The 16,549-nt window shown below is 49.3% G+C and overlaps 10 protein-coding genes across 10 annotated transcripts; 3 read left to right on the top strand and 7 right to left on the bottom strand.

Moving 5' to 3' along the window:
* Positions 1-73: 73 nt before the first annotated feature.
* NEDG_01482 (ribosome biogenesis protein BRX1) lies at positions 74-952 on the top strand (the record flags this gene model as incomplete). Its single annotated transcript, XM_067688900.1, has 1 exon — positions 74-952. One exon carries the CDS (start codon positions 74-76, stop codon positions 950-952), a length of 879 nt encoding a protein of 292 aa, XP_067544487.1.
* Positions 953-974: 22 nt separating this feature from the next.
* On the bottom strand, positions 975-2,708 carry NEDG_01481 (uncharacterized protein; the record flags this gene model as incomplete). Its single annotated transcript, XM_067688899.1, has 1 exon — positions 975-2,708. One exon carries the CDS (start codon positions 2,706-2,708, stop codon positions 975-977), a length of 1,734 nt encoding a protein of 577 aa, XP_067544486.1.
* A 191-nt stretch (positions 2,709-2,899) lies between these two features.
* NEDG_01480 (puromycin-sensitive aminopeptidase) lies at positions 2,900-5,557 on the bottom strand (the record flags this gene model as incomplete). Its single annotated transcript, XM_067688898.1, has 1 exon — positions 2,900-5,557. One exon carries the CDS (start codon positions 5,555-5,557, stop codon positions 2,900-2,902), a length of 2,658 nt encoding a protein of 885 aa, XP_067544485.1.
* Positions 5,558-5,810: 253 nt separating this feature from the next.
* Positions 5,811-7,295, bottom strand: NEDG_01479 (T-complex protein 1 subunit epsilon; the record flags this gene model as incomplete). The annotated part of the gene is made up of 1 exon (XM_067688897.1): positions 5,811-7,295. One exon carries the CDS (start codon positions 7,293-7,295, stop codon positions 5,811-5,813), a length of 1,485 nt encoding a protein of 494 aa, XP_067544484.1.
* Positions 7,296-7,337: 42 nt separating this feature from the next.
* On the bottom strand, positions 7,338-7,868 carry NEDG_01478 (uncharacterized protein; the record flags this gene model as incomplete). The annotated part of the gene is made up of 1 exon (XM_067688896.1): positions 7,338-7,868. One exon carries the CDS (start codon positions 7,866-7,868, stop codon positions 7,338-7,340), a length of 531 nt encoding a protein of 176 aa, XP_067544483.1.
* A 125-nt stretch (positions 7,869-7,993) lies between these two features.
* On the bottom strand, positions 7,994-8,821 carry NEDG_01477 (uncharacterized protein; the record flags this gene model as incomplete). Its single annotated transcript, XM_067688895.1, has 1 exon — positions 7,994-8,821. The coding sequence occupies one exon, from the start codon at positions 8,819-8,821 to the stop codon at positions 7,994-7,996; it is 828 nt and encodes a 275-aa protein (XP_067544482.1).
* A 417-nt stretch (positions 8,822-9,238) lies between these two features.
* On the top strand, positions 9,239-10,336 carry NEDG_01476 (uncharacterized protein; the record flags this gene model as incomplete). The annotated part of the gene is made up of 1 exon (XM_067688894.1): positions 9,239-10,336. One exon carries the CDS (start codon positions 9,239-9,241, stop codon positions 10,334-10,336), a length of 1,098 nt encoding a protein of 365 aa, XP_067544481.1.
* A 624-nt stretch (positions 10,337-10,960) lies between these two features.
* NEDG_01475 (uncharacterized protein) lies at positions 10,961-12,109 on the top strand (the record flags this gene model as incomplete). The annotated part of the gene is made up of 1 exon (XM_067688893.1): positions 10,961-12,109. One exon carries the CDS (start codon positions 10,961-10,963, stop codon positions 12,107-12,109), a length of 1,149 nt encoding a protein of 382 aa, XP_067544480.1.
* Positions 12,110-12,450: 341 nt separating this feature from the next.
* Positions 12,451-14,541, bottom strand: NEDG_01474 (dolichyl-diphosphooligosaccharide--protein glycosyltransferase; the record flags this gene model as incomplete). Its single annotated transcript, XM_067688892.1, has 1 exon — positions 12,451-14,541. One exon carries the CDS (start codon positions 14,539-14,541, stop codon positions 12,451-12,453), a length of 2,091 nt encoding a protein of 696 aa, XP_067544479.1.
* A 107-nt stretch (positions 14,542-14,648) lies between these two features.
* On the bottom strand, positions 14,649-16,541 carry NEDG_01473 (heat shock 7kDa protein 1/8; the record flags this gene model as incomplete). The annotated part of the gene is made up of 1 exon (XM_067688891.1): positions 14,649-16,541. The coding sequence occupies one exon, from the start codon at positions 16,539-16,541 to the stop codon at positions 14,649-14,651; it is 1,893 nt and encodes a 630-aa protein (XP_067544478.1).
* Positions 16,542-16,549: the final 8 nt, after the last annotated feature.

The following is a 16,549-nucleotide window of genomic DNA, read 5'->3' as shown; positions in this document are numbered from 1 at the left end:
TGTACACGTATGAATAGGCGGGGGCAGAAACCTGCAGATCGCTCAGTATATAGTAGCTGCAAAATATTTTTTTATGGCACGCAAAGAAACGCTCAAAGAGAACACCGCCGAAGTTGCCTTTAAACCATCAACTGTAGCACTGGAAAAGACCACCACCACCCCCAGAGTTACTCTGATGCTTCTTTCGCTTAAAGGGCCCCTCACCTGCAGACACCTTCTGAACGATATTACTCTGCTGATGCCAGAACACATTGCCACGGACACCAAGCTGAAAGAAAGATTCACGCTTGCAGAGGTCTCGGAAATAGCCGATATGAAGGACGCCAACAACGTTTTTTTGATTGAAACAAGAAAAAAGAGCCCAGCCCCGCTCCTTTGGCTGGTCACCCGGGAAGAGGATCCCGCAACCAAACAAGTGACCCACGAAGTTATGAAGTTCATGATGACTGGAGTGTACACCATGAAAGAGCTCAAGTTCCCAGGAAACCCTCTGTCAAACACACAGATGACTACGATGTTCTCTGCCGAGTTTGAGAGCTCGGTTGGTCTGCGAAAGGCCAAGAGCATTCTGACCAAGATTTTCAACACCTCCAGCGCGCCCGTGGCCGAGCCCGCAACCTCCAAGGACTATGTTGACAAAATCGCCTCGTTCTTCTTCCTTGAAAAGCAGATTATGGTGCGCTTCTACCACATTGCCAAGAACACCGCCGAAACAGAAGCAATCCTTGCAGAGAGGCGCAGAAAAGAGGAGGAAAAGCGGCAGGTGCAAACAGAAGAGGAAAAAGCTGATGAAGCTGAAAAAGAGAAAGAGGCTGACGAGACAGTTGACCCAAACATTGCTCTTATAGGAGAACAGAAGCCGTGGTTTGAAGTAAACGAAGTCGGCCCAAGATTTACCCTCCACCCTAGAGAAACCGATATGGATGATAACTACAAAGACCCTGAGGAATAAAGATAACTTCTACAGTGTTTATTTAGCACCCTGTGACCTCTTTTTTGATGTACTTCATTCCAGTAAGAAGTACTGTCATGCCAACAGCCAGGTCCTTGAGAGCTTCGTTTTCCACCTGGACGAGGAGTCTTCCTGAGCTGCAGAAGTATGGGAAGCATCCTATCTCTCGCAGGGCGGCAAAACAGTACTCGGTGTCTTTTTGGGCTGCATTCCCCCCAAGCTCGGCGCTGTGGTGGCTTATCTCTGTGTAGCCCTGGTATGGGACCGTGCTGAGGGAAAAAGATGTTCCTGCAGCATCAGGCACAAAAATGTGTTTGAAGGCTGGCGAGAGGCTGTAGTCAATGTTAATGCCTGGTTGAGAATCTAGGCAGGCTGTGGCCATCCTAAACATCTGGTTCACTCGGTCAAAAACCACCCCCTCCGGGAGATCAATGGAGAACATGCCTGATGTGTGGACTATGTTGATTTTTCCATCTGCTTTGGCCCGCACCCGGTGCTTGCCTCTTCTGATATCTACCTGGTACCCTCGCGAGTACTGGGTCGAGACAACTGCTTTGAGGCCTCCACTGAGTGTTTTTGCTCCATAGGCCGTTCTAAAACAGAGAAGCTCTACTGCGATGTCCCCGAGGTAGAACGGGTAAAACCCGTGCGCAAAGAGCAGCTGCTTGATCAGAACACAAATTTCTGCAAAGACTTTGTTATTCTGGGTGATGTCGTTAAAAAACTTTTGATACTCCAGCCTAAAATGCATCAAACTATACTTTTGCGGAATCAGCGCGGCCTCCTCCTCTATGTTAAAGACAAGCTCAACCTTTTCATCGTTGTGCTGGGCATAAAGCGTGTTGCTTTTTGAGAGACCCTCCACTCTGAGCGTATGCGTATGCATGGACTTCCCAAGTATTCCGTTTAGAGCAGTTACTGCTGCCCCAAAAAGCTCCGTGTTCTCAACGGGCCACCGGTACCCCGCTCCAAGGTTGAGGTAGACAATGGCTCGATCGCCCTCTAAAATGCGCGTTTTACGTGCTGCACTCCCCGTAAAGACGGCTGAGAGCACCTTGACCGGCAGACCCGCCCCGGCTCTGTCCAGCGCCTTTCTTATGGGCTCATCTGCCCCCGGCCTGTTGTAGAGCGCATATGTCTTGAAAAACGGCTCAAGAGCAATGACGGGACTAACAAGCCTTCCCCGCCGGTTCTTTTGCCCCCCCGGCACTCTTCCGTTATCTGCGGCGATTGAAAAAATCTTTGAAAGAAGAACATAGGGCATGGCGTGCAGAGGCATCTCTTTCCAGTTGGCACATATTCTTATTTTGCCGTCCTCAAACCGCCGGTGCTCCACCCGCTTGCCCCACAAGAACTGAAACCTTTTGGTTAGCTCGCTTTCTTCGCCAGGGGTCTCAACCGGCCCAATAATGAGTTTCTCAATCAGCCCAGAGTATCTCAGGTGCAGGTATCCCCGCTCCCCGTGCACTCCCAGATAGAAAGAGTCCAGTGTCGGCCCAAAAACTCTCAAAAGCAGGCTTGCAACCTCTGCGCTTTCTTTTTCTGGCGTGTGTCGGGTTGGGAGGGCGTAGTCAACTATTTCATCGTATCCCACATATGTGCCTACCTTTTCGCACTCTTCAATGTTTCTGAAGAAGGCTTCCTCCTTCAGAGCCCGTACAACGACGTCCTTCTCTTCACTCGTTATGTCTAGCGGTTTTGCTGGAAGACCCACCAACTTGTGCTTTTTGAGCAACTTAAGCAGTTGTTCACTCATTTCTATTGCTTGGAAAAAATTTGCAAGTTAGCTGCTTGCGTCTGAATCGGCTTGATCATATAACTTGCTTTTTTGGCTCTTTGGCTCTCCACCCCACTAAGACAGTGTCTTATTTATTTGTACTGGAACCTTTTCCTTTCCAACCTACTTGGCGATGCCTGGACGATGCCTGGACCATGCCTGGACCATGCCTAGATGACTTTTTTGTCCTCGGCCCACTGTTTGAGACCTGAAAGGTTGTCGGAATAGAACTTTTCGGCAATCACTGCATTATCAAGACCTTTCTTGATAGCAGGCGCCCAGGCGTCTTTAACGTTGCTCGGGTTCTCAAAGAACTTTTTGGCCATCTCAATGTTCTCTTTCTTGTTCTGTGCCGATAGGAAGACGTGCACAAACGAGGCAATGTGGTCAAGAGTCGATTTGAATTGCTTCACCAGGGCGTCAAAGTTCTCAAAGAACATTGAAAGCGTCTTTTTTCTGTTTTTGTAGGAAGAAAGCCCATTGACCATTCTCATTTTGTCCTGGTTGGGAACCTCAGACTTTTCTTTCAGGAACATCCCAAAGGCCTCCTTCATCTTGTCCTCCGAGAAAGAAATAGCCGTTATAGCCCTAATCTTCTCATTTTCATCGCTGTTTCCAGTGATGAGTTGGTGAAGGAAGGTGTACCCTTCCTCTCCCCCAAACCTGGCGAGTGCAATGTACATGCTTAGCTTGTACTCCTTGTTCACCGTTTTCAGGTTGTTCTCTTTAGCTATCTTCATAATCATCTTTTGCATTGAGCTGCCTTTGATGCCTGCCAGGGTGCTGGTGGCAAGGATTTCGATCTTTCTTCTCTCCACGTTGTCGTTGACCTTGGTGTAGTCTTTGACGTCGTCTGCAAAGCTCTGGAGAAGGTTGACCAGCTCCGTTTCAGCTGCAAGCTTGATTTCAGGCACGTCCTCAAACCCGGTGCGCACCATGCTAAGAAAGCCGGCGGCAAGCAAGTAGATGGCCGAAGTGTCTGTTTTTTTGACGTACGAAATCATCTCGATCGCCGACAGGGCACTTTCATGCCCATCAATAGCAAACCGGATCGCATCCCTAAGAATTCCAAACCGGTCAAAGGGCGAGAGCTTGTCTCCCTTGAGAAGAGGCTTGATGTGCTTTTCAAGGATCTCGCTGGAGTAGTGCACCCGATAAAAGCCCGAGGCATCGGCATTGAAAATCATTGGCAGACTTTCAGTGTGGAGGACGTATCGGTGCTGGTTGAAAAGCACCGACTCTGTTTCGGGCGTGCCTGAAGACTCCTTAAACCCTTTCTTGGTCAGGAAAATCTTCCAGGGCTCATCAGCCTCACTCCCTGCCTGCTCGCTGTGCTTCGGAAGGTACCTTCTCTGCTCAAGCACCAAATCGTCTCCATCGATGGAAACGGTTACATGGGGCATTCCGGGCCGGTCAATCCAGTTCTTCATGGACTCTGAAATCTTCTTGCTTCCGTCCTCATCAATCGCATTCCAGAGGTCTGATGTGGTGGTGTTTTCGTACTGGTGCTTTTTGATGTATCTTCTAAGCCCGTCCCTGAACTCGTCTTTTCCGATGTAATTCGCCAGCATGTGAATCATTGAGGCGCCCTTGGAGTACGAGATAGCATCAAAGATGGAAGAAATCTCTCCCGCCGAGTGCACAGGCATGTTGATGGGGTGGGTTGAGAGCTTTCCATCCATGTTCATTCCCCGCGTGATATCGCTCTCGAGGAAATCTTCCCAGGCATCGTATTTCAGATCAATCTCCTTGGAAATCGCTGCCGTTGCCAGCGTTCCTGCCCAGGTGGCAAATCCTTCATTGAGCCAGAGGTCGTTCCACCACTTCATGGTCACCAGATTTCCAAACCACTGGTGCGCCAGCTCGTGGCAGACCGTGCTGGCAATCTGCAGCTTGTTCATCTCTGTGGTGCTTCCCTCTGTGTAGTGGAGGGATGAGGACCGGTACGTTACCAGCCCCCAGTTTTCCATTGCTCCTGCTGAAAACCCTGGAATGGCCACCATGTCTAGCTTTTCCATCTGGTAGGGTATGTCAAAGTACTGGTTGAAAAAGTCGAGGCACTTGATCGCGGTGTTCAGTGAGAACCTTCCCTTTTCCCCCTCCCCCTTGGGAGAGTACACCTTGACGCTTCCATCCCCAACCACGTCCATTTCCCCAATGACCCAGGCCAGGAGGTAGGTGGACATAACCAGCGTTGGTTTAAAGGTGTGCTTCTGGTAGTTTACCCCCTGGTCCACCTTTGAGAGGAACTCTGAGGGAAGCTCTTCTTTGCTCTGCTCTCCGTCATAGTCGGAGTTGGACAGGACAGTGTACTGCTCGGGGGCCGTGATGCTAATGGCAAAGACTGCCTTGTACTCTGGCTCGTCCCAGCACGGCAGTGCAAGGCGCGCAGACGTAGCTTCAAACTGGGTGGAGTAGATGTATCCTTTGTTCTCGTTGCGAACCTCGCTCTTGTAGAAGCCTGCCATGCCCTCAATAATGGTTGCGTGGTATTCAACCCGAATTACAATCTCTGTTTCTGCCTTAAGCTCGGAAACCTGCAGCTCAATTGTCTCGGGGTAGACCTTCTTGTCCTGGATGGCCATGCTCTTCCCGCTTTCGTCAAACACTTCAATCTCGTCGATGGCAAGGTTCTTGGCGTGGAACATGATTTTTTCTGTTGGCTGGAGAACGTCGGCCTTGATTTGAGCAACGCCAAAGAATTCGCTGGTGCTTTCCTTGAGAAGAATGTCTAGAACATAAAGCTTTGGTTTTATCTCTGTTGGCAGCCTGTTTGGATCTTTCAGGCCATCTGACCCTACTGCTTGCTCCTTGGTTGCCTGGCACATAATACACAAAAAAAAGAAATGCACATATATAGCTGTCATTACACAGGCATATGCCCCTTTAAGGCGAGCAGGCGCCCGGGGGGTGGGGTGCTTGTAGGGAAAAAAGGATCTGGAAAACCGCGAACGAATCTCTGACCCAATGCCCATTGTAGATGTGCTACTTCGTCCCTTAAGTAGTTTCAGGTGTTTATTTGTTGATGCCACCTACTGATATGAGGTAAACCCATGGCGTAGGGATAAACAAACTGTACCTTTATTGTGTCCCGATAACGTCATCTATGCGAATGATTGATTTAGCCGTTTGGGTGGCCAGAATGTACTGGTGCTTCTTGGAGAAAGCTCCCTCCCAGACCTCTTCACTCTGGACCTGGGCTATCCGCGCGATTGGGTCCTCCCCCATGTTCCTGGCGAGGGCCATTGGGAGCTCCTGCAGAGCTCGGCCGTATGCGCTTCCCAGCGACCCTGGCAGCGCCTCAAAGATAGCGTTGGCACACTCCAGGTCAATAGCTCCCGCCCCCTGAACCAGCTTTCGGTCTTTTTTGATGTTTCTCACCGTGCACAGCACGTCCTGGATGCTTCTTTTTGTCTCTTCAATGATTGCCTGTGTTCCTCCCCGCACAAGAATGGTAACGGCTTTTCCTTTTTGGGGATTTTCAACTCTGATGGTCCCATGCTTCTCTTTAACGCTGCCCGTACCAAGAGATTCTGCGGTAAGGTCTTCAAATCGAGAAATAATCTGGGCGCCGCAGTGGACAGCAACCATTTCAAGCTCCTGCGCCCCGACCCACCTAACGGCAGAGATGCCTGCCTGCAAAAGGAGAGAGTTTGCCTCGTCGTCAAAGCCCCACTGGCAGAGAACCACCGTGGCTCCCGACCGCTTGATTGTTTCAACCATCTCGGTGAAGAGCGCTTTCTCGTACTGGCTCAGCTTTTCAAACTCCTCAACCCCGTGGACGTTCAGATCGTGCTTCACCTTGATCTTGGGGGGCTCAAAAGGACAGGCTAGAAGTGCTATTTGCGCATTGTCAATGCTTTTGCGCATCTGAAAGTGGCTGAACTCTTTGGGAAGGTAGACACCGCGAATGATCTCGCTTTCTCCGGTTTTTGTTTCTCCTTCAACCTTGATCATCTCCAGGTTTATCTCTCCCCGGGCATCTTCCACCGACTCAACGGCTTCAATCGCTATGTCAATGTACTTCTCAATGCTTCGACTGATCACTTTGCTGCTGAGAGTGCTTCTCCCAACGTCTGCCATTGCCTGTCTCATTTCGGCTGACGTCAAGGCCTTGGACTTCCTGTCAACCGTTTTTAGCGCTATCTCCAAGGCCTCTTCATACCCTCGGATGATTTTTAGCGGGTGCATCCCCCGAGTGTTCAAAAGCTCTGCCTCCCTGAGAAGGGCTGCCGCAATAATAACAACGCTGGTGGTCCCATCGCCTATCTCACTGTCCTGGGCCGTGCTGAGCTGTGTAATAAGACGGCCCATCGCTGTGCTTTCCAGATCCATCTCCTTCAGCATGGTCGCTCCATCGTTAGTGATGATAACCTCGCCGTCGGCACTGACTATGGCCTTATCTGCCCCAAACGGACCTACTGAGGTGCTGATGCTGTCCACGATCGAGCAGAATGCCTTGACGTTTTCTGCCAAGATGTTTTTTTCTTCTATCCGCTTTCTGCTCTCCTGTTCTTTGATCAGCACATACGGTCTTCCGTACTCGTCGCAAAAGTTATAGGACATGCTAAAAAAATATTTCTGCCATAAATCATAAAATTTATTCCCCTATAGGTCACCCCTTCCGGCCTCTTCGGAAACCCCGGTTATTCCATCCTCCTCGTCTGTGTTGTTCTGTTCTAAATATTTCCTAAGCATTTCTTTGAGCTCCTCAACGTTGAGTTCTCTGTTTTCATCGCCATCTGTATTTTCTTCTTGCTCGGGCTGGCTCGCCTGCTCGGTGATGGGCTGGCCTGCCTGCTCCTTGGTGGCGTTGGCCTGGCCTTGTTTCTTATCTTTGTACTTTTGGTGCTCGCTCTCAATCTTCTTTTTTAGAGAGGCCAGCTTTGGCTGGATCACTTCGTTCTTGAGGTGCTGGATGTTTTTGTGTGTCTTGGTGGCTGCTTTGGTAATGAAGTTCCCTAAATCTCTTTTTATGTTCGAATACCTCTTGCCTAGTTCTTGCTTCTCGCTTATCTTACTAAAACTATCTTTTATTCGGTCGCGCAGCGAGGAAAGGTAATTTGTGGCCGTCTCCATCGTTGTGGGTATGGCGAGGACCAGGGAAAGGGCTAAAAGTGTTACTAAGACCTTCTTCATTTAGAGCAAAAATAAATTAAAATATAAATAGATGCTTAATTGGGTGCCCAATGAAAACGTAGATATATATGGCTGTGGCCTGGGGTGGCATAAGGTTCTGGCCTTAACTCTGTTTTTTAAGTCCTCTATTTGGAAAGATGTTTGGACCGATTTGAGCGCCGACCAATGCGAATGCCTGGTGCTTCGGGTCGGCTAAGCAAACGAAAAAGATTAGGCTTGATGCTCTCCACATCCACGCATCTCGGGGTGGGTGGGGCAACGGCTGTGAGTACCGGCATATCTAGCTCCTGACTTGGCGTGGGTGTGGGTGTGGGTGTGGGTGGGGCAACGACTGTGAGTACCGGCATACCTAGTTCCTGACTTGGCGTGGGTGTGGGGGAGTGGTAGTCTATCCGTCGTATTACACGCGGGTCCATTCGGGTGCCTTTGGTCATTCGTCTGCTTTCAGGTTTGGCTTTGTGAATGTCAAACTTATGAAAGCTGCTATTGGCCAGAGTTTTTTCAGGTGATGGGCTCATACTATAGCGCCGGGTTAAATAAGAAAGAAGTTGGCCCCCAAGTAAAGAAGTATGTGGAAGGTTGGCGATAGCTGGTGCGTCTGTGGTAGAGAGGGGTGTGGGCAGCGGTTGGAAGTTCGGCACTGGATTGTTAAACACGTTTAGTAAAAGCTCTGCGTCAGAGTAGATGGCTGTGCTCGGGTTGGACAGTGGCTTGCAGCACATTGGCCCACATGTTGTGTTACAGTGCGGGTCCTTGCAGTGCTTGGTGCATGGTATATTGGCTTGGGGCACACGCGCACAAATGCATGGGCGCTGAAAAGAAGAATCAGGGCTTTGGCTATGGGCCGCAGGAGGCTCTGTTCTAAGGGTGTTTGGCTGGTTGTGGGCGGTAGCAGAAACTATACGTAAGAAGCAGTGTATGAAAAGAAGGTATATTCGGGTTGTTGCAAGCATATCTACGTTTGCAGAAAAAATACAGCATAAATATGTCTGCCACCTACATCTGATCTTTTATTTTACAAGCTACAGCTTAATTCAAAATATATTTCCAACACTAAGTGCAAAAACAGCACGTCTCACTATGCCTGTGTTTTTAGGTGTAACTGGGTCTTGGTGGTACTAAGCCGGGGTGGGGGTAGAGTTTGTGCTTGGGCTAGCGGGTGTTGTGGTCTGTTTTTTCAAGGTCTCGGCTGTTTATGTCATTCTTTGACAGTGATCAGCCTGTCACATCTCATCAACGTTGCTGTGCTGGGAAACAGAAAGGTACAGCTTGTGTTCGGGGTCTGATTTGGGCCTCCTTTCATCGGTACAAAGATCAGAGGCCTGTGGGTCCTATATAAGAAGGAGGCTTTTGAATCAAATCTAAAAAGTATGGTAGGTGTATCCACTGAAAACCACCTGACAAGCCTCAGTACCCTAGAAGAAGTGGAGCTTTCTTCCATACAAACGCCGCCAGTGGTTGAACCTGGCACGGAAAGTAGGAGTGTCCGGATCCTAAGGAAAATGAGGGAGTGGAGGGGCATGATTCTGCTGGGGCTAGGTATTCTGGGTGGTGTGATCATATTGTCTGTTGGCACGGGTCTTATATTGTCAAATACCAACAACACTGCACTTCTCACCAACGACACCGATCCAATGCCATATGCAACCACCTACTACACATCTAATAAAACCATGGACGATGATGACTACTCTGATGACTACCCTAAAGACACTGAAACAGCCGTTAATGATTCCAAGACCCCATTCAATGCAAGATGTTTGAGATGGGCTATGCTTGACGACTACCAAAAGAAGATCATTACACTGATTAAAGAAAGATCTCTACAACCATCGGTTTCGCCAGCTCCGGGCATCCGAAAACAGATTTTAGTGCGCCTAACAACAACCAGACTCAGCACCCATTCCAGGCCATTCATGAAGAGCTGTTTTGTACATCCAGATAGTAAACCTGTTGTAGACCCATCAGAGGATTTAGCCGAACACATACAAACATTCATTCGACTTGTATATGACGCCTTCTCCTCCTACAAAGAAGGCGCTACCCTTGAACAATATCTAAAAGAAACGCCGGTGGATCCCCAGAATTATTATTCATTGTTGTTTGATGCATTGAAAAACTTCAGTCTTACACCTAAAGAAATAGCTTTGGTTGCTCAGACAGAACATGCATACTACAAGAACTGCGGCGAGGAGATTTCCAGGCGAATCAACAATGTTAGGACTGTTGTGTCTGATTGGCATATGTGGAAAGACTCTCAACGCTTTGTTATTCCACAAGCCAAGTTAAACGCAAAGAACAACCCTGCTCTAACCAACGCCAAACATATATTTCAGAACAGTTGGGGTTCTCTGATTAAGAAGCTGGAAGCAAACACACAAGATCTTAATATACATCACACCAATGCACTCAGGGAGATCGGGTTCACCCAGATGTCATTAAACACTGCTGCTTCGCCAAGCGGTTGATGAACACTCTAACCCTAGCTCGAACGGTCTCTAAAACCTCTACCAAATAAACATCTCGGTATTAAATCTAAAACGTTTTTTCCAGCCCAAACCCTTTCAGACACATAAACAGATACACTTTTTATTTTTCGGGTTAGTATTAGTAGTTGGGTGTTTAGAGTATTGCCTAAGAACAAGAACATGCAGTAGTCGTGTTTCTTAGGTTGGAGGAGTAGAAGCTCGGGTTGTTACTTTGGATGATAGTTTCAGCTGATGTGAGTGCGGCACAGCTGAAGCTTTTGCCGTATTTACCACTAGGTTGTTTATTGTTAGGTCAAGCGTATTTATAGCCACCACAAAACTATGATCTTAACGAGAAGGTCTCGATGCTCCCCATCTAACACCTCTTAGACGCTCCATCCTCTATCTGCTATGTGCTAGTCCCTATTGGTCCATATCCTTTTACTCCAGCCCAACATTACGTATGTACCAACCCAACCCAAGACAGCTGGCGCCAGTATTCTTTTGCCCCGGTTACTATCTGCTTCTTTATACTATAAAGCCTCTTAAAATTTTCACTACCCCTTTTCCTATTAGGAAATACAGCAGGGTATAGAAACAATTTTTCCTTTTCTCTTTCTTTACATGAGCCAGAATAGCAGAATATCTGACGCAGCAGGTAGGTTGCAAACAGGAAATTTTGCAGGATCAGAGCCAGCGCACGTCATTTGGAAGGACTATAAAGGTGTTCTTGCGCCCATAGTAAATGATGGGGTTAGTGAGAAGGCTAAAAAGTTCTATGGAGAGCTGGAAAGGGACGGGTTTGTACCACTCGTTAGGGATGCGTTGCTGTTTATTCCTGAGGTGATTCGGAATTTGATCTACGTTGGGCATATGGAGCTTCTCTACGTCGTAGGCATATTCCACTTTCTTTTGATGTATCGGGCATATAGCAAACGCATTTCCACACATAGACTCTCAATACTTGGCCCACTCATAATGGACGCTGGAGTAATCATCCCGTTTGTTTTAGTTTTCATCATTGAGGGGGCAATGGATGCTGGGGTAAGAATGTCTGGGGAAGATTATGTCATGATGTCATGTCTTTATTCATCTCTGGCGATAGCCATTGCAGTCCTCCCCCGAATATTGATGAGTTCGTTGGTAGGTTTAGCTGGATTGGGCGGAAAGGTTTTTTGGCTGATTAAACTTGGTATGACCAAGAACGGCCTAATTAGCTATGGGGTTGGGGTAGGTGCTACTGCTGTGATGGCTCTGGGATTTGCCATCGTTTTTTATCCAGGGAACATGTCATATCAGTTTATGGTCTCGGAAAGCACTATTAAGGCTCCCTACTGGAATATGTACATGGACAAGTGTTATTCGGGGCTGATCTCCTTGGGGATAGCCAGGTGCATATTTCTTTTGGCAGAGCGGGCGCTGTTGGTGGCAGAGATTTCAGGTAGTGTGGTGTTTGAAGCCACTTTTGCAGTGGCGCATAAGCAGACACAGCTTTTAGTAATCACTGGCTATATTTTTATAGTTGTGGGCACAATATCTTTCCTTTACACCTATTACACTGTTAGCGAAGCGCTTAGTGACACGCGAATAGTGAAAGACATCTGGTACCTGTATATCGGGCTCTGTGCGCTGGTTAAAAGTCCAGCAAAACTTGCTAAGATCATATTCGGGGTACTATACACTCGCCTGATAGATAAAGCCGAGGGCATATTTAACTCCATTAGGGATTGGGTTAGTTCGAACGTGATTACTCCCATCAGCAATTGGGGATAGGGTGGGGTAGCCCCCACAGGCACATTGAGGGTAAGTTCTTTATTGTGAAGTCAGATTGTTATTGTTGGCACTTTAAGGGTTGGTGTTTGAGCCAGGCACCAACCCATCTATCACCAAAGGATGCCTGTTCCAATTGAAACGCATGCAGCCAGCGCAGGTAGGCTGTCCCGCTTAATAACACAGCGGGAAGGGATCCATCAGAGCCTATCCGAAGTATAGGCCGGGATTCCCAGCAAGACCTTAGTTAGCTATTAATACTCTTTCGAACCACCCAAACACCACAAACCTAGCCATGGCAGGGCGTTAGTGGTCAGACAAGTTCTTTCCTCAAAAACAAGATATTATTTAATTTCGGGTTCGGAGTGTTCGCCCCTCTCTGTTCTTAGCCGGTAAACCCGAACAACCCCATTCAATGTTTCAAAGAACAGGGAGAGGTTGGTTAGGCGGATAGAGCTGTCGTATCCAAAGAAAGACAGCTTGTAGAGCAGAGACTCTTTGAGGTGCGGCGAGATAAAAACCGGCTTTCCAAATAAGGTTTGGTTCTTATGGTTAAGGTAGTTCAAAGAGCTCATTTCAGCAGAGCCTCCATCCTCTGTCCAGAAGTAGTACTTGTGCGGGTCTAAAAGGGGATTCTCCGATATTTTCAGCATCCACGAAAGCTTGCAAATATCTGCCTGGGTGTATTTTGCCTTGTGTCCGCACACAGCATAAATAAATATGTCTGCATGCACCCTCTTGCTGCGTATACTCTGGATCAGAGGCGTCTTTTCCGAAAGGTCTCTCTCTGGCCCAGCAAACAGTCCAGCGACCTCGCCAATGCGCGAAAAGTTGTTTGTGTTGTTGTCCACCACAGTAGCTCGCTTGGCCATCCCAGTGATCTGGTACCCATAGTCCCACCAGCTGATTACCACGCTATCTGCTTTCGTATTGTTTTTCAAAAACATAGCTGCCTCTCTGAAATCATCAATAATAACGGTTTTTCCGCGGGCCTCTCCCTTCAAGACGATGACCACGTCAGAAGAGAGCCCCAGGCCACTGTGCAGCGCATAGAAGACGTGCGCGCCAAAAACAGCCACCGCGCCCATTCTTGTTAGGCCCGAGCACACGCGCCCCCACTTCGGCCACCGCCAGTCATGGAAAAGCTTCCCAAAGGCCAGATCGGTAACCAGCTCGGCAAACACAAGCGACAGAAACGGGGAGACCAAAAAGGCAAACCGCTCCATCTTCAAAAACATTGCACACGACAGCACACACCCCCAGAACACAGCCACCCGAAGTTTCCACGTCTTTTGGCAGGACTGCTTCATCAAAAACCACGGCGCAGCCAGTGGCACCCCGAAAAAAAACACTCCGCCCAGATAAACCATCGTTCCCACCGAGGGCGGCCGATGCTCTGAGATCGACATAACCAGTGGATGGTTTCTTTGGCTGAAAAACATGTTGTAAAGCTTGTTCCGGCCCAGAGACTCCCGGGCCAGGCCCTGCACCCGCTCAAAGCCCAGCGACTGGCACGCCCAGGCACCCGCCCCAACAGCCACACTAGCTGCAACGCCGCCCCAAAGAGCCACTTTCCGCCAATACCCCCGAAAGTACCGCAAAACACCCACTCCAAGCACCCCGCAAACCCCAAGGAGTCTCACACCCATCCCAGTGTTAAGGGCACTGGTGAAGGTAAACACCAGCCCAGCAACCCCCGCGATAAGAGAAATCCCGCCTAAAAGCAACGTACCCCCGAAAACAGAGGCGCTCCTTGCCCTAGTTACCTCGCTCGCTGCAACAATCAGGTCGGTGAACACACTTCCCCCCCAGGTCGACATAAACAAAGACTGCAGCACCCCCAGCTCCACCCACGGCCTGTCCACCACCCCATAAACAAGCACCACCCCAAGCACCCACACCAGACTAAGACCCTCATAGTCAAAGGCGCCTGTAACGGTTTTTTCAAGGATCCCCCCGGAAAGAGAAAACATAGCCAGGCCCACCAGCTTCTTCTCCCGGGCCCAGGGCGTGCCGTCAAAGAGCGCCCCTGATATCCTCCAGAGGAGATAGCAGCTAATCACAAAGCAAAACACAGGCATCAGACAACAAACCTGGTAGTGCGTCATGGAGTAGGGCAACACAGCCTCCAAAACCAGGTGCACCAGGTTCGCACCAATCATGAAGCATGGATAGGTCGTCTCCCCCACAGCCCGGCCCACAGGAACCCAAGTATCTTCATCCCGCCACCTCAGAAAGGCTCTTACCCCGTGATTCCAGAGGTACTCAGAGCACCTGAAATTAAACCAGGGGTCGTATTCATTAATGGTTTCCCCGGCCCATGCCATTGGGCGCAAGCGCATCCACAGACCCACGGCCACCCCAAGGACCATCACCGATCGAGACATCCAGGCGCCAACCAAGGCTCCTCCCTTTGCTACGTGCATTGCGTGCATGAAATTAAAAACCAATTTCTAATTTTCCAAAAACCTTTCCCAAACCTGAACCCGAACCTTTCCCGAATAAACCCGAACCAAACCTTAAACTAATAATTTATTGCGCATTAGTTAACCTCCTCAACGGTAGGGGCGCTGCTGCTCTGGGCGCTGCTGTTGCTACCTGCCGTCTTCTGGAGGTATGGGGCGCAGAAGCCTTCAAGCTCGGCCTTCTTGGCAGTGTACTGCTCAATGGTTCGGCTGAGCACTTCGGACTCAGAGTCCATCCAGCTCTTCACCTCGTCCAGCTTAGGGGTAACGGCAGCCTGGGATTCGCTATCAAGGCTCTTGATCATATCTCTGACCTGGTAGATGTAAACATCAAGCTCGGTGTAAGCTAGAATGACGGCTTTGTTCTTCTCGTCCTGCTCCTTGTTTCTAATACCGTCTTCCTGCATTCTCTTAATCTCTTCCTGGTCGTTGATGGTCTTATCCTTGGTAATGACAATCTCAGTCTTTCCACCCGATGAGTTTTCACTGGCTGAAACGGAAAGAATGCCGTTGGAGTCAATGCTGCACTTCACAACGATTTCTGGCTTACCTCTTGGTGCAGGGGGAATGCCTGAAAGATGGAACTCTCCAAGCTTGTGGTTGTCCTTGACCATGGTTCTCTCTCCCTCGTAGATGACAATGGAGACCGAGGTCTGGTTGTCTGAGTAGGTGCTGAAAGTCTGTTCCTTAGTGGCTGGGATGGTGGTGTTCTTTGGCACGATGGGGGCAAAGACGCCCCCAGCGGTCTCAATACCAATGGACAGGGGAATGACGTCGAGGAGAAGGAGTCCCTTGCTGTTCTCGTCTGCGTCCCCGTTAAGGATGGATGCCTGGATGGCTGCTCCCTGGGCAACTGCCTCGTCAGGGTGGACGCTCTTGTTAAGCGCCTTGCCTCCAAAGTAGTCTGAAAGCATCTTCTGGACCTTTGGGATTCTGGTTGATCCTCCAACAAGGATGACCTCGTTGATGTCGCTCTTGGTGAAGCCTGAGTCTGCGAGAGTCTTCTCAACGCAGGGCATCAGTTTGTCAAAGAACTCCTTGCAAATCATCTCGAACATAGCCCTGGAAATGGTGTAGGCTAGGTCCTCTCCCTTGTAGAAAGAGTCGATGATTAGCTGGGTGGAGGTGGCTGATGAGAGTGCGCGCTTGGCGTTTTCAACCTGGGCTCTCAGCCTGCTGAGGGGTCTTCCGCTTAGCTCGGCGTAGTCAATGCCCTTTTCCTTAGCGAACTGTCTGGCGTAGTGCTCAGCAATCTTGTGGTCAAGGTCTGATCCTCCCAAGTGGGTGTTTCCTCCAGTTGCCTTCACTTCAAAGAGTCCGCCCTCAACAACGAGGATGGAGACATCGAAGGTGCCACCTCCAAAGTCAAAGACAAGAATCTTCTGTTCGGCGCCGTTGTTGGCCTGGTCCATTCCGTAAGCAACGGCGGCGGCTGTGGGCTCGTTAATGATTCTGAGGACATCAAGGCCGGCAATGCGCCCGGCTTCCTTGGTTAGCTCTCTCTGTTTGTTCTGGAAGTATGCAGGAACGGTGATAACTGCCTTGGTGACTGCGCCTCCAAGGTACTCTTCGGCACACTCTTTGAGGTACTTGAGGAGAAGAGCGCTGATCTTTTCTGGGGCGTAAGTCTTCTTCTCGCCTTTGTCCACGACCTCAATCATGGGCTTGCCGCTAGCTCCGTCAACGATCTTGAAGGGCCAGTGCTTGATGTCTGACTGAACAACTGGGTCGGTGTAGCTCAGGCCAATAAGTCTCTTTGCGTCGTAGATAGTGTTCTTGGGGTCGTTTCTAGTGTTGTTGGCTGCTGCCTCTCCGAAGAGAATCTCGTTTTGAGTGAATCCGATGATGGAGGGGGTAGTTCTGCCTCCCATCTTGTTAACGATGATTTCGGGTTTGCCGTTCTGCATGATTGCCATGCAAGAGTTGGTTGTTCCCAAATCTATTCCGATTGCGTATTCTTTTTGTGCCATGGGATGCA

Source organism: Nematocida displodere (genome assembly GCF_001642395.1).
Source record: "Nematocida displodere strain JUm2807 chromosome Unknown 5, whole genome shotgun sequence".
Taxonomy (NCBI): Eukaryota; Fungi; Microsporidia; genus Nematocida; species Nematocida displodere.
The sequence above is the reverse complement of the archived record's forward strand: the minus strand, read 5'-3'. Positions and strand labels throughout refer to the sequence as shown.